At 41.4% G+C, this 27,021-nt stretch overlaps 1 protein-coding gene across 1 annotated transcript in view; it reads right to left on the bottom strand.

Annotated features, from left to right (window-relative positions):
- Positions 1-27,021, bottom strand: part of LOC122802455 — a 707,224-nt gene that overhangs the window by 273,622 nt on the left and 406,581 nt on the right. The window contains exon 6 of the mRNA XM_044072076.1: positions 3,295-3,334. Within this exon, the coding sequence (XP_043928011.1) occupies positions 3,295-3,334 (40 nt within the window). The remainder of the gene's footprint in view (positions 1-3,294; positions 3,335-27,021) is intronic.

Below are 27,021 nucleotides of genomic sequence, written 5' to 3'. Positions count from 1 at the left end.
AATCGGCTCTGAAACAACCTCATGGGGAGCTGGAACTGAGGGTTTCACCAGCGGTACCGAATACTCTAGCTCCGAAAGACCAGCACGGCTCGGAGGAGGAATCACAGAAGGGTTAACCGACTCAAGTCGCCCCGGAACCGACTGGGTCGGAGCCAACAACATTTTAGGTAAGGCAGATGACTTCAGGAGTCTCAGCACTACTCTCTCCACATCTTCTGATAAACTCCTGGAAGACAGTGTGGGACAATGGGATCTCTGTAATATGGGTGACCTTAGTGTAGGGGAGACCAGTAAAGGATCTGCAGACTGGCTCAGATGTCTACTATCAGTGGTCGGCTCTGAACTACATGGTGCCGACACTGTTGCAACAGTAGTAGTAGTAGAATCCTCAATCGGCTCCGAACTCAGTGGATCCGAGGAAGCAGCAGGTTTGTCAGATTTGGAAATTTTGAGAGGTGGCTCTGATGCACCAGCTGGCGCCAGGGAGGGCCTCTTAGAAGATTTTGATTTCTCCTTTTTAGATCCATGAGACTTAGCAGAGGAGGAAGAGCTAGCCAGATCTTCCTCAAAAGAAGGCTTAAGGAGACCTTTTAATATGAGTTCATTTTTCCTCTCCTGCAATACCCTGGCACTAAATAAGTGACAAAATAGGCATGTTTCCTGTAAGTGGATGGCCCCAGGACAGTATACGCAGTTACTGTGAGCATCCATTATGGACATCTTCTGTGAGCATTTAACACACTTTTTAAAGCCGGATGGCTTATGATCATTGACCTCCTTAGACATGTCCCAGAAGATTACAATCAGACACACGACACACAGAGAAGAAGGGGAAAGTGGGAGGACTAGGCCCTCTAACTTAAACGGGCCTGGCCCTTAAAGTACCAACAAGACACAACCACGAGGACTAGGTCCTCTAACTTAAACGGGCCTAGCCCTGGTAGAGAAAGAAGAGAGAAAATCTAGGTCCTCTAATTAAAACAGACCTAGACAGGAAAGAATCACACATACACACCAGAGAAAAAATACAATCTCTAATAATGCAAAACAATGGAAGGAAGGTAAAAACCCTGTTCTAACTGCAAATCCAAAAAGTGGAGCCCCACAAGCAAAGTATTTATTTTAATCTAATTATTTTAAACTAAATATACTGAGAAACTTTAAAATGCACACACAGTCTAAACTATGGGCAAAGGTGCCTACAAGCACTAATATCAACAATATCTGAAACTAGGGGTATATAAATATATAACATAACCCCAGTGAAGAAACTAACTGGCACACAGGATACCAAACAGAACGATAAGGCCAAAGGCCAACTGTTCTCAGAAATACTTAACACCGAAAAAACTATAGCAACTTGAAAACTATGAAACTACAAAAAGACTCTAATAACAGTTATAAGAAGCTATCTAAATATGAAAAACAGCAAGATTTAGTAAAAAAAAAAATAGCAAAATCTGTTAGACTTAGCCACGGCCAAGAAGAAGCACATCTGAACTCGTCAACGCGGCAAACGAGATCTGGGGATTGTACTGGTGCACCATGGAATACCCACCTAGCCACAAGCCAACCAGAAGACTCTGAGCTTGTAAAAGGGCTGTGTCGGAGCCGAGGAACGGCTCCAAACCCATGTATAAGAATGAAGGCGAGATAGGACTACAGAACATCTTTGGTTTCTCATGCAAAGTTTTACATGAGGATGCTGCAATGGACTCTCTCATTGCAGTGGTCCATATTGTATCAGTCCATGCAATTTCCAATCAGTTTAATAAGAATATGCAGGCAGCACATTGTCCGGTGGTTCACTTCCCCTCTAGTTCCTCTAGGTCATTCCTTTATTTTTCTGCCTCCAATGTTTGTGGTTATCATGGATGTTTCTCTCCTGAGGTGGGGATGGGGTGGCATTTTCAAAGGAAGTTAGTCCATGGAACATGTGCTTTTTCAAAGGCCAAGCTTCACATCAATGTGCTGAAGATGAGGCGAGTCTACCCAGCATTACAGGTGTTCAGGACTCCATCTCAAGGGGTGTAATCTCAGTTCATTGGGACAATATGTCAGTAGTCTGGTACATCAACAAACAAGGGGAAACACACTCATACCTGTTGTATTGGGAAGTTATGAGGGTGTGGCAGTGGGCTGTGTCTTTCCAGCATTTTCATGTGGCTGTGCATATCCCAGGGAATCTAATGCTTTAGAAGACAAACTTAACGGGGCCATTCTTCTGCCTTACAAGCGGACTGAATTTATCAAAATGTGGCTACAGAGATATTCAGCCTCTGAGGCCAACCTTGTTGTGGTCATTTCTACTACCTCTCTTAATACCAAGTGTAGCAGCTACTTTGCCCTGATCCCCACCAGGAAACAGAATCACTAAAGGATGCTGACCCACACTTGACCGCCAGGTCTCTTGTACACTTTCCTACCTTTTCCCCTATTACCAAAATTCCTTCAGAAAGTGATTTGGGGCCAGGAAAAAATAATATTCATCACCCCCTCCCTTCTGGTCTCAACAGTTACGTTTCCATTTTCTAGAACCTCATCTGATACACCCTCCCTGAGTGCTGGAACCCCTTTCAGACCTAGCCAAAATATTTCTAAAGCAGTTTGATTTATAAGCTGTTACAACAGTCACTAAGCTCACTTTAGAAGGCTTATAGTGCTTGTGGTGTCTTACTTCCACAGTAAGACTGTTTTAACAGGTTGCACCAAATGTGCACAACTCGTTCCTCTCAACATATGTCCCCTATGAAGATCGTTTTGGAGGCAGAGCATGGTTACATTTATTCTTTAGTCACAGATAACTTTGAGGATAGTGAGTTGGTGGAAGGACATATGCATAGATTAAATTCAATTAAATAGGAATAAGCAGTTCATTGTTCAGTAATGGGAAGACGGTTTGACTTTTGCAGAATAACAGTCAATGGCATCTCATAAGATCTACTGACACAAAAGGGCAGATTTTGTTGATAGCATTTTGAAGGGTGGAGGTCTTTACAGAAAAGATTAACGGGAAGATATACAGGGCATACTCTGTTTAATGTAACCCTTGTAGCGAAGCACAAGACGTTTTGAACGTCACACTTATCATTTCACAAAATAAATCTTGAAATCTCACTATTGCATATCATAAACAATCTGAATCTGAACATACCCTTTAAAGGAGAAAGGAACGGTATTGGGCAGACTAACAGTGCAATGCTGCTTGATTACATTTTTTAATGCAAATTAATATAAAATTAATATTCTAATCTGTAATGCACATATCTTCAGTTTTTGGTATGTATCACTCACCGTCTTTTCCTTGCCTTCACCTGTAACTTCATTATACAGCCTGTAAATTAAAAGGCACTGATATTAGTAGGCTTAATAAAGTGAAATCTAATTATATTATATCATAAACATTGTTCATCCCTAATCATTACTATGCTTTTAATCTTATATGTTTTATCACATGATATCCGCCTTTCAAACATCTTGCTTATGTTTTGTTCTTTCATCTAACCACATTTGATATACATGCAAGGGTCTGCTAAGAAGAGACACGGAACACGTGTGGCCTTGGTGGTAATGAATCAATCCATTTGAGCATACAAAGGAGAAACTGGGGAAACCGATATTTGAAGTGGGTGAAATGGAAACAAGATGAGACAGACAGTGCTGTTGACCAGAAAAATGCTTGTCAGCTGTTGGCATTGTTGATTTTAAGAACTGAAATAATCTGTGGAATCCAATGGAAAAACAGAGCAGTAACTGAAAATGCACCTGTAAACTGTAACTTATGCAGTGCCTAAGAGTACAAGTCCTGCTTCACTGTATCTATGGGGGTGTCAATAAATGTTTTTTATTTGTATTTGTTTAACCATCTAAGGTCACTTTCTACATTTGCTTCTTTTAAGGAGCGACTGAGATGCACATTGTCGTTAAAAAACTTCCTCAGAGATACACAACTGAATCTAACATAGAACTATTAGATTATGATCATTTACAACTTAAGGGATTAACACACTGTGTTAAAGTACCATACAAAACAGCTGCATATTGTTATTAGTATCACAACAAAACACTTGGTTTGCATAAACAGTTTCTTGGTTATGGTCAGAAAATTAGAATTATGGAAACCAGTATAATGAAGCTAAAAAGCCTATCGCAGTCTTACGTGCTCCTGCTTTTGTTCGTGCAAGAAATTCAAGATCAAAGCCATCACTGACCCATCCTGGTGAGTGACAGGACTCAAATGAGCAGAAAGTAGAAGGTTATCAACCAGCAACTAGAACTTTATTTGTATGGCGCCATTAATGATACCTTAACATCTTTCAAAAGAATTGTAATACATACCATGCAGCTATCAATCAAAATAAGAAAGCTGAAATCATAAAAACAGAATATTCAACAATCTGCTAAAATGAAATGCCTTTCTATGCAAAAATGATTCTGGCCATTAAAAATACAGTAGTGATGTCATAATGCTGAATCTACAGGAACAGAAAATGTATGGGTTGACCACATAAATTAAATAGTCTAGTAAACTTAATTAAATAAAAGGCCCTAAGAATATCTAGCAGCCATTACCAGAGGAGTACAGCTTGCAAGAAATGCATAGATAAAGCAGATATTTATGATACAGAAGAAATAGCTCACTTACAGCTTTGTAAGTTAACTTTTTACTGGTGGTCCAATGTTTTTAGCACTTGATACCAGTGTACTGTACTGTGTAGCAAAATTATTAATTTTTACTACAGTTTTTAATTTATAAAATAATTAATTTTATAATATTTAATTTAACAAATCATACCTAAAATGTTTAGACTTAGCCTTATATCTATCTCTCTCTCCCTCTTTATATAACACACATATGCACATGTACATTTACACATAAATACCCGATTTTAAATTAGTTTAAGGGGTCTACCATATCTCACTGAAAATAAAACCAGCAAAAATAATTTTATAACATAAATGAATCCAAATAATATAAAACAGAAAGCAAAAAAAAAAGTCACTGAAAGGCACAATACAAAAGTCAAAACTATGTACAATATATTTCTTACAACAGGCAAAGCCTCCCACACTCAACATAAAGGACACAAACTCTATGCTCTCAATATCCCCAAGCCAAACCTTAAATTTATCCCCAACTCGAAACCTAATGTAACCAAACCCTAAAGCTAATTCAACACTAAATCAAAACCTGAGTATAACCCTAATGAGAAACAAAACCAAATAGCAGTACTTACCCACAATACAAGCTCCACCTTTGATATTAATGTCACTGACATACAAATACTACATCTACAACATTCACCCAATGGATTTCTTTCAAATGCAACAACCAACTACATTTCATTTCACTGAAATGCAAAATTGCATGCATATTACACCAAAAGAAATTAATCAAACTGGTCTCACCTGCACTTATCCAAGCTGCCCACGAACAAGGTAACTGACTGTGGCAAATATATTTTAATTAGTACAGTTAATGTCTTTTTAATTACCCAGAACTAATTAAAACTGAGCCCTGTATGGGTCCAGATGGGAAGGTTGCCACGCTACTAGTTAGTGCACAACCTACCTTCCCACGCTACACATGGTAACATAATATGGCTTTGAAAGGCATGACATGTTACTATGTGTCATAATTACTGATAACCTGTGTAGGAAGCAGAAGATGACACTCATGGTAACATAATATGGCTTTGAAAGGCATGGCATGTTACTATGTATCATAATTACTGATAACCTGTGTAGGAAGCAACAGATGACAATCATGGTAACATAATATGGCTTTGAAAGGCATGGCATGTTACTATGTATCATAATTACTGATAACCTGTGTAGGAAGCAGCAGATGACAATCATGGTAACATAATATGGCTTTGAAAGGCATGGCATGTTACTATTTATCATAATTACTGATAACCTGTGTACGAAGCAGAAGATGACACTCATGGTAACATAATATGGCTTTGAAAGGCATGGCATGTTACTATGTATCATAATTACTGATAACCTATGTAGGAAGCAGCAGATGACAATCATGGTAACATAATATGGCTTTGAAAGGCATGGCATGTTACTATTTATCATAATTACTGATAACCTGTGTACGAAGCAGAAGATGACACTCATGGTAACATAATATGGCTTTGAAAGGCATGGCATGTTACTATGTATCATAATTACTGATAACCTGTGTAGGAAGCAACAGATGACAATCATGGTAACATAATATGGCTTTGAAAGGCATGGCATGTTACTATGTATCATAATTACTGATAACCTGTGTACGAAGCAGCAGATGACAATCATGGTAACATAATATGGCTTTGAAAGGCATGGCATGTTACTATGTATCATAATTACTGATAACCTGTGTACGAAGCAGAAGATGACACTCATGGTAACATAATATGGCTTTGAAAGGCATGGCATGTTACTATGTATCATAATTACTGATAACCTGTGTAGGAAGCAGCAGATGACAATCATGGTAACATAATATGGCTTTGAAAGGCATGGCATGTTACTATGTATCATAATAAGAAGTTATGTACCTACCATAACGTTCCATGTTAGTTGTCTTCTTCTCGCCTTCTTTCTTGCTGGATGGGTTCGGAGCCGATCCTCGGCTCCGACTCGGCCTATACTATAGCTCGAGAGCTATTTTTACCGGCTCGAGGCAGCCCTATATCCCACAATACCATGCGCTAACTCCCCAGATCTCGTTGGCAGCTAACACATAGTATAAATTTATTATTATTATTATTACCAAATACGGTCTCCCTGCTGGTAACACTAATGATACGGGGTAACCGTAAAGGACTGTATAATATGAAAGAGAAGGACTCAGAGACCTTCAAGTCTGTCCAGGCTAGGGGGCAGGTGGGAGGGACGCAAGAAAGAAGGCGAGAAGAAGACAACTAACATGGAACGTTATGGTAGGTACATAACTTCTTAATGTTGTCATTCTCGCCTTCATTCTTGCTGGATGGGACAGCGTCCCTAGCACCTTGGTCCTGGGTGGCTCAACGGAACAGACTCCTGAGTACGGTGGAACCAAAGTCAGCTCTATTTCTGGAGGCTATATCATGTTTGTAATGGGTAATAAAAGTATGTTGAGAAGCCCATGTAGCAGCTGCACAAATGGCATCTAATGGTAACCTTGCTTGAAAGGCTGCTGAGGTTGATAGTGCCCTAGTTGAATGAGCCTTAGGTCTAGACGGGAGTTGTTTGTGTCTCAACTGGTAGACAAAGGTAATGATGGATGTCAACCATCTGGAAAGAGTTACCTTTGATACTGGGAGTCCTTTCTTTCCTTCAGCATAAGAGAGAAAGAGCTGGTCTGACTTTCTGAATTGTTTTGTCCTGTCTAGGTAATACCGCAGCTGGCGATGAACATCCAAGGAATGTAATTTCTGTTCAGCCCTGTTTGAATAATCTGGGAAGAACACAGGCAAGTCATAGTGTGGATCAGATTTGATTCAGAAGAAACTTTCGGTAGAAAGGAAGGATTCGTTCTGAGAGTTACCCTGTCTTTATGAAAAACCAAATAAGGGGGACAGACAGACAATGCCTGGAGTTCCGATACCCTTCTGGCAGATGTTATAGCCACCAAAAACAGAGTTTTCCAAGAGAGAAGTTTGAATGAGCAAGACGCTGCAGGTTCAAAGGGAGAGAGAATTAATGATGTTAGAACTAAATTTAAATCCCATTGTGGAGGAGGATCCTTAACGGGAGGTCTGAGCAAAAATACGCCCTTGAGGAAAGCTTTACAGAGTTTGTGGGACATAATATTTGTTTCCGATAGCCCCACATGAAAATTGGCAATGGCCGCCAGTTGTAGTCTGATAGTGGCCGATGATGATCCTGAATGAAAAAGCTCCGCCAGAAAATCTAGAACTTTATGAATTGGGGCATTAAAAGGATCCAAGGACCTAGCTTCTGCCCAGAATGAAAAACGCTTCCATTTGCTCGCATAAGTCTTCCTAATATTGGACTTATGGGAAGCAAGAATGATATCACGGACAGGAAGAGAAATAAAGGGAAGCCTGGCTATGGATGGAAGTGGAGCAACCAAGCTGTGAGGTTGAGGGAACGAAGAGACTGGTGCAGCTTGCCCGTTAGATGGGTCAAAAGGTCTGGGAGGGGTTCCAGATGCCAGGGCTGTTCCAGTAGATGACGGTGCAGGAACGGAAACCATACTTGTCGAGGCCAATAAGGGGCAATGAGGATCATTTTGGATCTCAATGCGGTTGCTTTCTGAATTAATTGCGGAATCAGCGGGAAGGGGGGGAATGCGTATAGAAGACCCCGAGGCCAATCGTGGACTAGAGCGTCTCTGGGGGGATGGCCTGGTAGAGGGAAGAGTGTGAAGAAGTCGAGGCACTTGCTGTTTTGAGGTGTTGCGAAAAGGTCGCAGCAAGGCTGGCCCCACTTCTGAAAAATTCTCTCTGCTACCTCTAGATTTAGAGACCACTCGTGAGGCATGAGAATTGTTCTGCTCAGTCTGTCCGCAATGACGTTGGACCTCCCGGGGATGTGCGTTGCTATCAGAAACTGTTGAGAGGAGATCGCCCACTGCCAAAGTCTGAGTGCTTCTCGACATAGGGGGTAGGACTTTGTTCCGCCCTGCTTGTTTATGTACCACACTACAGACATATTGTCTGTTTGAATTGCTATAGTCCCGGTGGGAAGAGAGTCCTGAAGGGCTTGCAACGATAAAAGCACTGCTCTCATCTCCAGGACATTTATGTGCAGGTGGCATTCTAATTGTTGCCATGTGCCCCGGACAGTCCTGCCCTGATAATGCTCCCCCACCCAATCAGGGAGGCATCCGTTGTCACCGTGGCAACTGGAGGGGGAGAACAAAGGGTCTGCCCTGAAGAAGTTGAGGGGAGACCATCCACCAGGAGAGGTGTCTCTTGCAAGATGGGGTTATCAGGATGTTGTGAGTCATTGGGAGTTGTTGAAAGGACCACTGAGAAAAAAGCATCCACTGGAGAATTCTCATGTGGAAGCGAGCTAAGGGAAGGAGAAGGATCGCCGCTGTCATGAAGCCTAACGTTTTCAGTACTAACTTGACTTGAATTCTGTTGGACTGAAACAGTAACTGAACATTCTGCCGTATGTCTGTCACTCTCTGAGGTGGTAATGTTGCAGACATTTCTCTGGTGTTTAGTACGGCGCCTATAAAGTTTATAGATTGACAGGGCGACAAAGAGGATTTTGCAAAATTTATGGAAATACCTAGTTTGTTGCAAATGTGAATGGTGTAATCCCTGTCTATTATAAGATGTTGTTTGGTGGTAGCAGTAATGAGCCAGTCATCTAAATATGGAAACACCTGGAATCTTTTTTGTCTCAGGTGAGCCGTGACCACTGCCAAACATTTGGTGAACACCCGGGGGGGCTGTGGTGAGACCAAAGGGCAGGGCTCTGAATTGGTAATGACTGGCTCCCAGCCGGAAGCGGAGAAACCTTCTGGAGCGCCTGTGTATCTTTATATGATAGTACGCATCCTGAAGGTCTAACGAGCACATCCAGTTGTCTCTGCCCAAAAAGGGTAGAATGGACTGCAGTGTTACCATCCGAAATTTTGTCTTCTGCACAGACTTGTTCAGTCTGCTGAGGTCCAAAATGGGTCTCCAGTCTCCTGTCTTTTTTGGTACCAAAAAGAACCTGGAGTAGATTCCGGATCCTAGCTGGTCTGCCGGGACTGCCTGGATGACTCTTTTTTCTAACAGCTTTTTTATTTCTAGCTGTGCCTGACCCCTTTGTCCGGGTGGTACGTTAGGGATGGGTCTTGGCGAATGGATCAGAGGGGAGATGAAGGGGATTTTGTAACCCTCGGATATAATCAACTGTACCCAATTGTCCTGAGAAAGGGATTGCCAGGCTTCCGGGTACAGAGATAATCTTTCCCCAACTGCCTCCGAAGGTGGACAGTCGGGCAGCGTCTCAGGGATGCTGAAAGGGTTGGCCAGGGAAGGATTCCCTGGAACCCTGGTTCTGTGGACCCCCTCTGCCCCTGGGGCGACGTCTATTATTATTCCCCCCTCTGCCTCTGGGGGGAAGTTCACCACGTGCGACTGGAGCGACTCCCTGTGGTTTGCGGAACCACATCTTTCCACCCTTCTGACCTTTAGGGTAAGGTCTAGATGGTGTGGAAAAGTGGACTCCCACGGCAGAGAGAGTCTTACCATCTTGCTCGCACCTGGTGAGGGTGTTCTTCACCTGAGGTCCAAACAACTCTGAACCATCAAAAGGGGTGTCGGTGAAGGACGCCTTGAAGGGATCAGCAAAATTACAAAGTCGCATCCAGGCGTGACGTCTCAAAGCAACACCTGTGCCTGCGGCCCTACTCGCTCCATCGGCTGCATAGGAGATAAGCCGCATGGAGGAGTTGGCAATGGAATTCAGGGTAGCCAGCTGGGAGTTAATCTTATCCTGCTACCCCGCAGCAGAAGGATCCTGTATGGTTTCACCCAGTTCTTTGAGCAAATCTCTCTGAAGGCGGGTGAAATGACATAAATAGTTCAGCGATCGCATGGCAAAGGTAGCTGAAGCAAATGTCCGCTTGCCATACCTGTCCATGGTCCTAGACTCTTTGTTAGGAGGATGAACAAGTACAGAAGGATCAGCTAATCCCTTCTTAGTGGCGGCTGCTACCACCATAGCATCTACCGAGACACCTTTGGTTAGAAATGGTTTGTCCTCCGGAGCAGAAATAAATTTAGAGGGTCTCCTAGGGGTAGGTTCCATTGAGTCAGGAGATGCCCATGCCTTTCTGACCACTACTTCCATCAGTGGGTCGAAAGGAGGAGACACCCAGGAGGTGGAAGGGCGAGACCCAAAAGCGTCAAGGTAAACCGACTCGTCCTCGAAGGGTTTAAGGGTGGACCAATTCCCCCTCTGTTTCAGGATCTCTAGGATGTCTGAAAAGGAGACATCCTCAGAGGGGGATCTCGGGGAACCCTCCGACTCATCCAAGTCGGTGTCCGAAGTGAGAGACTCAGGGGAGTCTACGTGCTTCCTCTTGCACTTTTTTTTCCTAGGGGGTTCCCCTGAAGCTTCAGGGGAGGCCTCGGAGGAGGAAGAGACACCCAAAGTGGGTACCCTGCACTTTGGATCTCTGCTATCAGTTGCAGGAGGATGGCCAGAGACCGTAACAGGCACTGTAGAGGGAGGAGCTGAAGAACCCAACCTTGGAGCAGACACTGGATCCGGCACGCTCCTCATCACCTCGAAAGCCACCCTATCATGCACCGAAGACAGTCCCGGCTCCGAAGACACCCGAACCGCCCCCGGCACCGACAGAGAAGGCTCCGAAAATGATGTCGGGGCCGAACTAACCAGAGCCGACGCTCCGAAAGGGAGAGTGGGGTCGGACAAGGGTCCGATGCCACTCGCCCCCTCGGAGCCGACAATGGAGTCTCGGCACCCGGACCTCTCCACAGACGGTACCAATGAAGAGGTCGGAGCCAACGACGCCGGAGCCGAAGGTGGAAGTATCGGCTCCGACGTGGGCAAGGTTACGGTTCCGACAAACTCTGGCTCCGAACTCGACTGGAGAGTCGGAGGAGGAATCGAAGGCGGTAACGAGGGAGCCACAGTCTAGTGAGACGGGCTTTGAAGCATTTGGGGCAGTGCCTGAGATTTTATGAGTCTACTGACCACCCTCTCAATATCGTGGTCGGACAGCCTAGACGACCTGGAGGAATGAGTCCTATGACTCCGCTCCGATAGGAGAGGCGATCTTGGAGCCGATTGGACGGACTCTAGTGATGGAGATCTAGAGCGCTTGCACGCTGAAGTCGGCTCCGATACAGGTTTCGGAGCGGATACGGTCTTGCTCGTATCGGCTCCGACTGGAGCCGATGTCGGAGCAATGTCAGATTCGCCAGCCCTTGACTCAGAAACTGGAGCCGAGGGTTTGGCGGGCTTAGATGACTTCCCCGAGCCAGACTTGGACGGGGAGTCATCGGACTTCAATAAGCCCCTCAAAATACGTTTATTACGACGCTCCTGCAGGACTCTTGAACTAAATCCGTGACAGACGGAACAAGAGTCCTGCAGGTGCAAAGGCCCCAAACAGTAGACGCAAGAAATGTGACCGTCTGTCAGAGACATTTTCTGACAGCACGAGTCACACTTCTTGAATCCCGAGACCTTAGCGTCTTTGGACATTGCCCTAAGGACAGTAATACAGTCAGCACACACACTCACTCGCTTACACCTAAGGGGGAGTTAAGGGGGCTGACTAAGACCACAACACACACACTAAACAGGGGGGGGGGGGTAAACAAAAACTAAAGCCCGTAGGCCAGATTATAAAAATTAGCTAAAGGGGTGAGTAGGGCTTAACGAAATATCACTAATAAGTAAAACTAAATCGAAAGGGAAGTAATGTAAGGGGCTAAACTATAAACTATCCCAAATTCGAAGATTTACTGAAAAAATTTCTTTACTGACCTGAACCGGTAAAAAATGCAACCACGCAGCGAAGCGGCAAACGAGATCTGGGGAGTTAGCGCATGGTATTGTGGGATATAGGGCTGCCTCGAGCCGGTAAAAATAGCTCTCGAGCTATAGTATAGGCCGAGTCGGAGCCGAGGATCGGCTCTGAACCCATTCAGCAAGAATGAAGGCGAGAATGACAACTTAACATTTACTGATAACCTGTGTAGGAAGCAGCAGATGACAATCATGGTAACATAATATGGCTTTGAAAGGCATGGCATGTTACTATGCATCATAATTACTGATAACCTGTGTAGGAAGCAGCAGCTGACAGTGTTTAACACAGTTCCATATACCTCTGTCTGGAACACTCAGGGATACAGAACTGCTGTCTGCTCTTTTAATGGTTTTGTTTCCAAAGAGAATCTTCACTCCCACAAAATAAGATTTCATCAGGCTAAAGAAGACTATATGCAACGCACTTCAAAGATTAATTAATTTTACTTCATACTAAATGCTCCATATTTATTTAAAAAGCCTGAATTTGTAATCACATTTTTATTATGACTGCCTCAGTAAATGTATGCCTTTCCAGCTGTAAGCAAATACAAAAAAACTCTCTTTGTATTTCACACGGGGTTTCTGTCAATACTGCCCCCTCCTTCGGTGGTACACTGTATTTATACCAAGGCAACTCAATGTCTAAAAAGATAAAGATTCCTTGAGAGGAACTACATATTCTAATTATTTTTGCCTTTCAGATATCATATATAGCAAAATTCTAAAAAGTAATGGGAAAGCTGTTAAGTCTACACATTATGTATGTAGTCAAGAGTGAGGTTTGAGAGGTGAATCTTGATATTCATGTCGAGAACACACAACCAGATTATGACTGGAGGGACCCCATTATAATTCTTTGTAGTGCATGCAGACTTACCTGCTCTCATGTTCTACAAAACTTAGAAAGAAAAAAAAAGTTCAGCAAGTGTTTTACAGCTTGGAAACACACCAACTGCAGCATATAGCACAGACAGCGGCTGTGGCCACCAAAGATAATTATCGGAAAGGCAGTAAACATTTTATTCAGGCTAGCAAAAATTCAAATGAAGTGTTTTATTAACTTCCTCACACTCTTCTGTCACTGAGTACAATGGTCTAGGATGAGATTAGTGATTACTAGTGCTGATGGGCGCTTAGCAAAAGCCTGATAAGCACCTTGCTTATATCAGACAGGTGCTTAACAAGCCTATCTTCTCTCCGATTTCAAAGCGTAACTTGGAGAGCCATGCAATGTGCATATACATACACACACACACACACACACACACACACACACACACATATGTGTGTGTGTGTGTGTGTGTGTGTGTGTGTATGTATATATATATATATATATATATATATATATATATATATATATATATATTTTTTTTTTTTTTAACTCCACATATCTTGAGTACAACAGTCCATTGCAACGTGCAGAAGTAATACAAGCCACTAGGATTAATAATTTATTTGCAAAACCTCTCACTGAAGTGCACTGCTGACAAGCTGATTTGTGAAACTGATGGCAAAGTATTAGCACATGTGTAATTATTATTTTGAGGTTCTGAACTTCGAATGGGAATTAACATTAGTCTATGGTGCTCCATGCCAACCTTCACACAAATAAGCAGTACAGAAATAGAAATGATCCTATGATCCTATAAATCAACAGAAACAATCCTATGATCAGTTCTGATTCTGATCAAGTTCAGAATGTGTGTTCTGTTAATGATTTATGTGTCATGATTTACACATTTATCATAATAATTACAGTGCATTACTCATTATATGGATGGTACAGTTGTGTACTTACACAGCACTCATATCTGGTGACTGTCCATGTATATGGGGCATGCTGTATTGCTTCCTATGCAACTGTATGTGTCTGTGTGACATCACTGCCTAATACAGTCAATACACGATAACAAACATGTAGGTGTCATAATTCATAGAGTTCAGAACATGCATATAAAAGCAACACAATTTATCCTGTCCCATTATGTGTGTATAGTATCACTGATTTCCACATGTGCCTAGTGTATTATGCTTGTTAACATATAAAGCCTTGATTGCATCTAAAGTCTTGCTTTTCTTTTTGGGAAAGTATGACCATTTTGTGAATGATTATGAAACACGTAAGTAAGTGATTGAGCCTGCTAATGGTGGTGGAATCCCAGACCATGGCAACAGTATGAAGCAAGGAAGTTTGTAGGCAGCATACTTCATAACTCTAGTTACAGTTGTTAACATCCCATATGGTGTAAACTCATCTCTATGGCATGTTCAATATATGTTTATAAATGTCTGCTCATAGTGCTATCAGCATGTGTTTCCATAATGCTGTGAGGCTAAGCACAGCTGTGCGAGGGGCAGCACACTAATGCGGCTGAAGGCAAAAACTCAAGTTTTTGCTATAAGCCATGAACTGCCATTTACCATCAGTTACTATTGCTGCTTAGTGCCAGGCATTGCACACATTCTGAGGACAAACTGTGAAAACACAGAAAAGTTGGGAGTGTGGCTCAATGGCTAAGGTGTTTGCCTTACAAACACAAGGTGCAGGGCTTGAGTCTCACAAGGGATAATTGGCTAGGCTTAAAATAGCTCACAAGGGTAGTTAGCTTAGTGCTGAACCATGAGAGATAGAAAGAGGGAGACACAGCATTTTTGGTTATGGACCATTTCTGTCCATCTTTGTGGTGTGTTACTCTTAGGTTTGTCATCACAATTATTCTATCATGTTCTGTACAATAAAGTGTTCCCAGTTACAGAAGCAGGATAACGGTGGGTTAATAACGCACGTAGCTAACAGTTACACACACAATGGTCATATACAAAACATTCATTCTGACATACTTCTTCTTCAAACTTTTGACATTATGCAAAAAGCAGTCTACAGTCATCTCAATTATCTCAACACACCCCATAGGGACTCATCGCTAACAAAGTTAAAATCACTTATATGAAGGGAGAGTGAGAAAAGATGGAAGCAAGGAAGAATGTAGACATTGGGCTTCATCACAATAATGACAATTATACAAAGATGAGTCATTATTGAAAAACGTGCATGCTGATTGGACAGACCAACCAGGGCACCTGTTGCAAATTAAGCCTATACCAATAAAAAAAGTCCAGCCTCCAAAGTACCATTGAGCAGCCAAACTGTTTGCTATTGATACAAGCTATGGAGGCGCACCTTTCAATGTCCAGATATTCACAGAATGTCTAGATTTTTGCACCATATTTTTCATCTGTTCCTCATACAATTTGTGTTTTTTTGACAAATCACTGAGGAGTAAAGTAATTAAATAATGACATGTATTTGAATTTCAGACTTTATTGCCTTCAGACAATGCATGCTAACACTAATCTTCTTATTCTATCAGCTTTTGTAAGTTTATAAAAGCAACATTTACAATCTGTCCCTATTTTGAAGCCCCTCTTCCCCGTTATATAAGGCTTTTCCCACATTTCTTGAGCTAAGAGGTTGAGAGGTATGTTAACAGAGACAAGATAAAATACAAGAAAAATCAGGCAAGCTCTACAAAACTAAGGACATAGAAACATACCTAATTTTCCTTGCATTTCTGTCCTATCTCGGCATACTCCTCTAAACAGTCTGGATTTTATAGTAAAAAAAAGCAATGGAGATTCTTTTTTCTCCATTGCTTCTATTCAACAGCACTGGTGCAATGTGCAATCATTGGAACATAAGTCCCATATGCATGCTCAGAACATCAAAAAATGTGGAAGAACAGGAAACAATGCAGAGGAACACTACTGCGCCATTATACAAAGACATTATTTAAGAAAGATAAGCAATTATGTCATTATGTAATAGCAATAACTGACTTGTGGGTATGGGTATATGAGGACTTATCCACGGTTGTCTTTGTTTAATCACTTGGGCTTCACCCTCATGATCAAAACATGCCAGTCATGGGTAAATCCTCATATATCCACACCTACTAATTGGTTATTGCTTCATTGTAACATCTTATTAGCTATACATTACGTCCAGCAGACTAATAAATAATAGAGTAAATGTTGCACAATAGTGTCTTCAGTCAGTATTTGTAAAGTGCAGTGGAGTTAACCAAATTTGCATGAAGATAACTGGACTAGTGCCAGTGATGGCAAAAAGTAACCAATTTTTGCCATAGGAATAAAATGCCATTTACCATCACTCAGTATTGGTGTGCGATGCCATGTGTTGGCTATTTCTGACCATGTGTGCTGTGTGTGTGATTACATTTTTTGACCAGATTACATGTGTGAAAAAGGGGATGATATTTCTTCACTACATAAATACAGACAGAATTTTAACCAGAATTTGAAGAACTGTATACTCACCATAACAGGGATGGGTGACAACATAAAAACATTGTTTGGCCAATTGGACCAAATAAAGTGTGTCAAGCGGATACATAGGCAAAGTGGAGAGCTATTTATGGGGTGTAATTTTTATGTGGACAGCTGCCCCCCCCCCCCCCCCCACCTTTTGTTACCGAGAAGACAGTTGGGGAAGCTACTTAGGAATAAGAGAGTAAAGTAGTTAGGGAAGGTTAGGCAGCAGGTGCAGCCATACAGTACATACAAGACAGACATGGATGATGATGGACAGAGAAAGTTGGGGGACACCATGGTTGAAGATGGACAGTGGAGGTGCACACACACACATCCAGCTTGAGCACAGTGAGAATCTAGTTCTCACCATCATAACTGTCACCATTGTGTCCTGTCTCAGTTTCCTGGGTCAATACTGGACATGGCAATAAATCTGCAATTTGACATAGGACCTTTTCTACTCTGCTGATTCGGGCACCTCAGCCCCTCTCCATGGTATCTTCCACCAGCCCTCTCAGCTCTTGACAGGTGATAAAATCGCTACTTTCAGTACTAATCTCAGCGAGTACCAGTGCTTCTGCAGCTGGGGGAAAGCAACTTGATGCAGTTGGAGCAGACAGTGCAAGCTGCTGGTGCAGACAGTGTAGGAGTTGTGAAGGCAATGTTAAAAGGTTGCAACCCAAATATGTTGGGTGTTTCTGCAGCCATCTGTGGAGGTTTTGGAAGGCCAAACCCCAGTGGCCAGTCAACCTCCCTGTGCTGATGGATATTTATGTTGCAGCAGCAAGGTTTATTAAAAAAGAGAGACACAGAGAGAGATAGGGTTGGGGAAACAAAACAGATAACATCAGTGCCATTTTGCATTATTATTTCAACACAAATAAATATGACACATAAATATGTTCACCTTTGGCACTAATATTATCATACAATAAATAAATCTAAATACTATTATAAGTAATATGGAAACAGTTATTTGAGTGGCATATCGGGCATATGAATTCTAAATAAATCCACTCACAAAAATGCAGTGTTTAATGTCATTTAATCTAACCGTAAATAATTTATACATACTATTCTGTAATAAAAGAACATTTCTGCTGTTGGAAATTGAACCCACACACAGCTTAGCTGATGGACTCCTTGCCTAATGTAATCCTCAAGAGCTACTGGCGGAGGCATATATTGCTTGATAAAAAAGCTTGGTATGCCTACTCAAGATGATATGGACTGATAGCCTGAAAAGTAAGATCTGGCTTGCATTCATACCCAATGGACACTTACCCAGTGCTTCTATGAGGTGAGCCTGTCTCTCTTGATGGACCTCTTTTTTCTAGGCAATCATTTCAGCAGCTATACAGAACAGCAAAAAGACAATACAAAACTGGAAGTATAGTGAATAAATATATCTGCTGGCAAATAAAGCGGGTAATAGGTCATTATGCTTAAACAACTCAAGGATGTTTGCAGTCCTAAATTCAGCCTCTCACTGGCTCAGGAGGTTCATCTTGTGGCTCTTCATGTCATTATAATAGTAAAGACATTGTTGCCCAGTGTGTGGAATGCCAGCTGTACTGCAGACAGCCTTGGCCAAGCCATTCCAAGCTTCAGCCTTGTACTGAGATTGGTATAGTTCCTCTGCAGAATCCTACAACTGCAGTGTTTGACAAGAAGGGCCACAGAGATCCTGGACTCCTCTTCACATCTTCATTGGCTCTACAAAAAGCACCATCCTCACCTTCACCTGCTATGTCTTCTGAAAGACCGCTAGAACTATGTGTCTGAATTGGTGCCCAATTCAGATTTCGCATATACCAGCCTCTGTGCAATAATGCACAGCCTCGCCAGCTGCTTTTGTGCAATTGAAAGTACAGAAATGGCTTGGCAGAGACACTGAGAATGATTCCTTCAAAAAACAATAAAGGTGTGAATATAGCAGTGAGACTTGTCCATTTGTGATGCTCACCCTATTTACAAATCTTCCACTGTTAAATAATGAAATACTTTTAAAATTTTTGTTATAATCATTGTTGTTTACAGGAAAACATTATGATTTGGGACATAAATGGTTGTTGAGACATACACAATACAAAGACTGACTAATACGGCCTGGGAATTGAACCCATGCGAAAAAAGAAGGATAAAATGGCAAACATTGCTTGCCACAGGAGAACTTACTTTTTTAATTCTTAGGTTGAAGTATACAAATTTCAACATGAATGCTGGAGATGTACTTAAGAGACACCTGCACGTGTGTATCTTTACCTATGCTACTGGAGTTCTATGTAAAAGGCTTTGCATGACCTCAGAAATACATATTGAGGTGGGTTATATGTGACGAGTCATACTAATTTTAAATAAATATTATGCACTTTATACCAGTGTAACTGCATTTTGAATTATCATAATTCTTATGCTTAACATCATTTACACACATTATAGTCAAGTTATGTAGCAATTATAAATGATAGTTGTGTTGCAAAATTCATATTTGTAATGTTATTTGTATTTAATGTTACGTTCCTCATAAAAAATGTGTGACAATACTTAGTTTGACCTCTTCAGTAAAACTATCTGTAAACTGGATTTGAACCCTGAATTACTTGTGCTCTTTTTCCACAGTCATTGCAATTACAAGTTAAGCCACAGAAACGTTAACTGACTGCTGCATTTTCTTTACTCAGTACTGTCGACAGAGCTAATGGCAGTGCACTAACGCCAACCTCATTTGCACTAGTAATGGCAGCTCAAATTACATTTTTGATTTTTTTCTGCCTTCATACATGAACCGTTGTGTACTGCCAAGCAGCTTACAAATGCAGAATTAAAGAAAAAGTATAACTAAAAATTAACCAATTAAAGGGTATACGTAGAAATGAACAAGGCACTTACAGCATTAACCTGACACATTCATCCTTTTAACATCTGCTTGCTACATCATAAATTGCATTTAAGTAATGCTAATTACTGAGAAAGTGGACACAGCAGATTGCATTAGCTCATTTTTTGACACAGAATATACAAGTAATGATGACAATCTTTGAAAGAAAATGTATCACTGCCATGATTACTATTTGGGGTATCTTATGCATATTTCCGCAGTCACCATATTACTAATTTTCTTTTCTTAGACTTTAGAAACATTTGCATGTCAAATGTTATCAATAACAATAACTGAGATTCCAACAAAACATTTGTAACAGCAATTTACAAGGAATACGTGTAAAATCTTTAGCATTCTTCACACAGAGTAAGGCACTTCATAACAACAAAAAGTGACAATACTTAATCTAGTCTAGATTTGGATCCAGTATTACCTCTGTTGTTTCTCCCAGTTCAATGCATTTACATCCTGTGCCAAATAAGTTAGGTAACTTACCACTGCATATTCTTCCCTCGGTACTGGCTTGGGTGTTGACGGCAGCGCCGTGACATCAGTTTCATTTGCACTACCGATGGCATTCCAAATTACATTTTTGAATTTATAACTCTCGTTCACTTCTAGTGACCAACAGCACTCCCCAGTGCACAACGTCACGCTGTGCACAAAGGAAGAAGCCAAAAAACTGATTTCTCTTTATGATGTGTTCTCATTTTGTTGTCTTATAATATGAAAACATGCACATTAAACATCACTAAATTCACACAACTAGCACCTTGAAACCATGGTATTACCATGACACATTTGAGATTATTTTTGCTGTTTGCCATATACACATACACAATACAAAGAAGAGAATCCAAGCTGTGACACTGTATCACTTCGTATCAAAGCTCCAAAATAAGCATTTTCTAACACTTGTCCTTTGCAATTTCTCAGTAGAAGTAGTACAGCCCAATGGGATATTTGCAACAATTAAGCTAATATGCCACAATAATAACTCTTTTCAAAACTACAATGTTTTCTTCCCTTTCTTTTGTGAGCAGTACTCTTTTTTTATGTTTTTATAACTTGAATGCAATGTCACCTGCATTTGCTTTGACAACATATGTTTGTATAATTAACTGTTGGGTACTTTACATAATGTACAGACATTTTACTCAGAGGCACAGTTAGGTTATATGCATTTAGTAACACGATTTATTTGCATTTGATAACCAGGTAGTGTCCGACTGGGCCAGAAGCCCATTTTCAGTGGAGATCCGGGCAGATAAACTCCAAGGAAGATTACATAATTATACATTTGTACAAATGACAATTGCAATAGGAGTTCAAATGCAAGTCCCTTGATATTGTATCTAAAAGCATATAGCAATGGTTGTACAATAAGCTTACACTATTCATACTGACATAAAAATATATACTGGTTATATTTTTTTTCAGGATAAAAATATCACAAACTGAAACTAAAAAGGCTTAATTGCCAAGAAATATTGGCAATGGGTGGTGGAGAGAAGGAAGTTAGACAGTAAGGGGTTAAATTACTCAGCCTGGTGGAGAACATGAGCAAAGAGAAGGCAGTTAGACAGTAAGGGGTTAAATTACTCAGCCTGGTGGAGAACATGAGCAAAGAGAAGGAAGTTAGACAGTAAGGGGTTAAATTACTCAGTCTGGTGGAGAACATGAGCAAAGCTTATGTTTGGTGAAATATTCCTTTAGGGACTGTTTAAATGAATGTGTATCATTGATGGACAGGATATTCTGAGGTAGAGAATTCCAGTGTTTGGCAATGATATTTAAGTATAAGGAGACGCCATGAGAGTTCTGGGTTTTGTCAACCTTTAACAATACTTTATTAGCAGACCTAAGAGATTTTAGGTTATTGTAGGGTTGGACAAGGTCAGATAGAGCTGGGCAGTTGTCAGGCTTGTATAAGACTGTATGGGCAGTTAGTAGCTAAGTCACAGTAAGCAGGCGAGGGATCTCTAACGAGTTCAGCTGGAGAAGGGCAGTGCAATGGTGAGATCCCTGAGACTGATTAGTGGCAAATTTGGCTATTATTATAGCAAGGTTCAAGGCTATTCAGTTCAGATTCTGAAGATTGGTAAATATTTGTGAACAGTAAAGCAGGGAAGATAAGAGATGAGTTCTGGCTGTTGAGAGTCCGGTATGGTCAGAAAGCTATGATTTAGCTCTACAGATGTGTGACATGAACCTTTTTAATTATTAGGCCAAGGTGTTTGTCAAACTTAAGTCTACTATCAATTGTGACACCAATTCATTTTGTATGTTCAATGGGTTCTATTTTTGTGCCATTGGAGGAGGAAACAGAGATAGGTGGTTGGTTGTTGTTGAGGTATTATAGAAGACCATAAGCTTGGTTTTATTGGGGTCAAGTATAAGTTGATGGGCTGTTAAGTAGTTTTCAATATTGTGGATGGCTGCCTGAGTTTTTTCTTGGAGTCCCTTGATAGAGGGGGTAGAGCAGATTAGGGAAGTATCGTCAGCATATTGTATGACTGAAGCTGGATTTGCTGAGGAGTATAGGTCATTGGTAAAAACTGTGAATAAAACTAGGCCAGGGATAGATCCTTGTGGGACTCCTACACATATAGGGAGCTGGGGGAGAGTTTATTGTCCCATAAGGTGGCTTCTTTCCTATCTGACAGGTAGCTAAGAAACCATCTTAGAGCTTCAGAGGTGCAGTGGTAGAAAGCCAGTTTATTGAGAAGTATTTAATGAGATAACAGTGTCAAATGCTTTTGACATATCAAGGAAGGTAGCAGAGACTAGTTGTTTTTTGATTTTGAGTTGATTTACAGTATTAGTAAAGCTAATTAGAGCTGCACTAGTGCTATGCCTAGGTCGTAAGCCATGTTGTATATTAGATAATAGAGTATTTGACAGAAAGTGGTCTAAGATCTGCTTCTGTATATATTTTTGTAAGATTTTGGCAAGTGGTGACAATATGGCTATGGGTCTGTAGTTGGATACATCTACATCAGTAGAGGGACCACCTTTATGTAAGGGTATGACATGAGATATTTTCCAGACAAGTGGTACATAACTGTACTACTGTAAAATTGTTATAAAGGTTATCTCCTATGTCAATCAATGCAATCCCAGACTTTCTGCTAGCTCTGTTCTCCCTAACACACCTTCAGTAAGCATATACCAAAGTGGCAGGAATGTGATACACTTAATTATTCCTGCAGTAATAATCATTCACACTTGCATGCCTTTAGCAAGCCACACTTCTCAATGCTGTTGACATTCCTCTACAGTTCAGCCATGTTTCATCTTACTGATATGAAATACGTGCATATGAAAGTAATCAGATATACATCTTATTTTTGCAGGTTCATCACCTTGGTTAATACTGCTGGTACAAGTTGCGTCTTCGGGGGATGATTCAATCTGATGCTCACAAAACACAACCATTATACGGGTAAGAAAAGGTTAAGAATTTTGCAAGCATCACTTTTAATGTTTGTACGTGCTTAGCATCTAGGTTTTCACTTAAGTAGTGAGTATGTGTGTGTGTGTGTGTGTGTGTGTGTGTGTGTGTGTGTGTGTGTGTGTGTGTGTGTGTGCTATCCTCTACCTCTTAGCCAGGACTGTAGTATATTTTATATGCCTACGTTTGCCAGGATCATACATGGTTGTTGGCTCTTCCTCAGACTTCTCATCTGTGACTGCTGGCTCGGCTTGTGGTACTGGAAACTGCAGTTCTTGGCCCTGATGTCCTTGTTGCACTTGTTTCCTGACAATTATATTGTGCAACATGGCACAGAGTATTTTGGCCGAGGTGCCTGGGTTATACTGCAGGGCACCACCAGATCTGTCTAGACATCAGAATCTTGATTTGAGTAAGCCGAATACGCACTCTATAATATTTCCAGTTTGAGCACATACATAGTTGTATACATGCTCTATAATATTCCTAGTTTGAGCATGTGCATCGTTATATCCTTGCTCAGTGGGATTGTGTGAGTTTCTCATGGGTGTCATGAGCCAAAGTTTCAGTAAATAACACACATCCTCCACTAGATGCCGTTCTGGAAAGTCAGCCCTAGCAAATCTTACATACAGCTCACAAGAGTGCCATGTGTGTGAGTTGTGAAAATTGCCAGGGTTACCTGCACATGCACACACTGTATATGATCTCTTGGGTATTACAGACCACCTGTGAGTTAGAGTGGTATCCTTTCTTGTTGATATACCATTTTCCCTGTTCATCAGGTGGCGCTTTTATTTCCATGTGAGTGCAGTCTATGGCCCACAAAATTTCAGGGAACTGTGCTATGGCACAGAATTGTTGCATGGTTGTTACTCTTTTTCTGGGGTACATGGAAACCAGAAGAGATACCTAACATGTTGTTGCATTGTATTTAGAAACTGATATAATATCTTTGAGGCCAAATCCTGTGACGACCCTAAAATATCCCCTGTGGGTCTCTGAAAAAAACCTGTAGCTAGTGTACGTAATGCTACAAAAATACCTTGGTTTCCACAGGGATGGGCTGCCCATGATTTTCCTGTCGCCTCAGGTAAGGGTAGCAGAGGTTGCATATTTCCACTAGGGTATCACTACTCACCCTGTATCATAAAGTCCATGATAAATCAGCTGTGGCCTGAACACTCTTTTCCTTCGTGGCCAAGGTCTGGCAGCAGCAGTTTTGATTGAGTTCATGCAGACATCTTGAATTAAAGCCTGTTGCACATACAGGTTAATGACAGCACCAGCTACCTCAACTTTTTTTTTTTTTTTTTTGTGTGCTCAAGGCTATATTCCAGTAGGTATTGGAAGTGAAGCCAAAAGGGAGCACTCTGCAGATACATGTGTTGTGTACGTTCCTGAATAGCTCTGCCATGTTGAATTGCTTAATTAGTGTGTATTTCACGTATTTAAGCCTTCGTTATCATATTGTGCCACTTACCCACAACGTACAGATGATCATGAATCCGGTCCTATCTTTTTTGAGTGAGCAGTCATTATTGTACTACTGTGAGAGAAACGTTAAAGGTCCTTATGAAGTTTTTTCTCTTCATTCTGAATTTCCTTACTTTTGTGTTCTTCCTTAACTTTACTTTGGTGTCTCCTCCAAAGTAGAAGACATGCTGCACTTTCCTTTTAGGTTCTTTCCATTTACCCCACTTTTTCCTTCAGATTTAACTTCTTTCTTTTAAGTTTATGATGCTTTTTTGAATCAAAACACTTTTAATGTCTTAAATCTTCCTATTTTAATCCTCTTGCAATATTCAAAATTGTCACTGGTGTTCATTGCCAAAACAAACAGATTGTATTCAGAAGTGTAAGCCTTCAGCGTCATTTTCTGTACAACAACCACACTTTATTTAAATATCTCTGTAAGAAGATACAAATTTTAATATATTTTTCAACTCCTCAAAGATTTTGTTGAAAATGACAGATAAAACTTCCAATTTTTTTGAAGGAGAAAGAAGAAATGAATACAACGTATAACTTATAATTGGTCCACACTAACTGATGCTGATACAGCTTACGTAACAGATAGGGACAGGGATTAGCATGTGAAGAGGCACTCAACATTTCTGAAAAAGTTCAGGAAAAACAAATGGGGATGGGAAGATGAAGCTAAAATATTACAGATACTGCTAGAAATGTCTTCCCCAAAGCAAGCTGTAACCTTACCCCGAAATTTTGCCAGCTTCCGTGGCAGACAGATACATTCTGGGTACAGCTCACGTGATCCCAGTTTGGTCAGTGGCTCAAGCACCTAATGGAGCTGTCAGAGAGTTAGCAGATACTGCCAGTTAGCCCATGCTGAGGGAGGGGGGTGGGAAGTAGGTCTGATACCTAGTGGGAGGACTGTGTGTTACAGTCATGAAGCATAAGCCTGTCACAGCATGTGTTGCCATGATGCACACAGGTTCATATTGTCCCTAGGGCCTATATAAGCCTAGCCAAAAAGGTACCCTGGCTTTCGCCACCCAAGAAAATTATTTTCCTGTGCCCCTGTCAAGCAGAGCCACAGAAGTGATCCCCAGAGTGAATTTCCTATTTCCCATCCAATCATCAAGATTTTTCTTGAAGAGTGCTAATGCGTAGCTCTGTCTGACATGGATAGGTAGTCTGTTCCAGAATATGGGAAGTCTCCGGGACAGGAATCTATCCCTCCAGCATATTCTGTTTATTGTGGTGACAAGTGTTAGGTCCCTAAAGCGTGTAGCTCGGAGGGGTTGGGATTTCTTTAAGTGGAGCATGTCCAACAGCTCTGGGTTTGACATAGCTTTGTATGTTAGGCAGAGATCGCCTCTGAGTAGGCAATATGTGACAGAGTAAAGCTGAAGTTTTTTTGAGATGGTCTGCGTAGGGCATCTGTTTGAGGCCAGTAATCCTCTTTGTGAGGTATTTCTGTGGCCTTTCCAGTTGTTGTAGATGTCTTGTGAGGTACATACCAAAAGGGACGTTGTACTCTATAATGGGTCTAATGAGTGATGAGTAGTGGGGAACAATGACCTTTTTTTTTTCTGGATGAGAAGCCTTTTGTGATGAGGTGTGCCATGTAGAAGGATTTCCTGACCACTGTGGCGATGTGATTATCAAAGGAGAGACTACTGTCCACCTGTGTCCCAAGGTCTCTTATCACACTTTCGGTGTTAAGTAGACTACTACCTATGTGGTAGTTCAGTGGTACAGAGTTTATACCAAAGGGGATGACAACACACTTTTTGGCATTGCGCTTCAGGCCATGGCTTTGACACCAGGCATCTGTCTCAGTGAGGCCCTTTTGCAGGATGTCCACATCGTTAGGAGTTTCGATTATGGCTCCTAGTTTGCAGTCATCTGCAAACTTCATTAGCCAAAGACGTTCTGTGTTAGCCTGTACTTCAGAGAAGTAGATACCAAACAGGAGAGGACTCAGGACTGAACCCTGTGGTACTCCACTTTTCACTGGTCTGAAGTCGGATTTGGAGTCTGCTACTTTCACAGTGTGGGTTCTGTCCGTGGGTCAGTTGGCAAGTTTAGTGAGTTTATCTATAATTCCAGAGTTTGTGGTGGTGTCGAAAGCCTTGGTGAGATCTAGATAGGCTGTGTGAACCACCTTACCCTCATCTATGGCTTTGGTGACTGCTTCAAAGAAATCTATCAGGTTTAGGAGACATGATCTGCCTTTTACTAACCCGTACTGGTTGAGGTCCAGAGTTTGGAGATTACCAATGTCTTTGTTTATGAGTTCCATGGTGATACGTTCCATGGCCTTGCAGACCAGGCTCGTCAGGCTAATGGGGCGGTAGTTCCCTGG

This window comes from Protopterus annectens, chromosome 5.part0, assembly GCF_019279795.1.
Source record: "Protopterus annectens isolate FY-2018-M chromosome 5.part0, PAN1.0, whole genome shotgun sequence".
NCBI lineage: Eukaryota > Metazoa > Chordata > Ceratodontiformes > Protopteridae > Protopterus > Protopterus annectens.
Note: the sequence above shows the minus strand (reverse complement) of the source record. Positions and strands in the feature narration are given on the sequence as shown.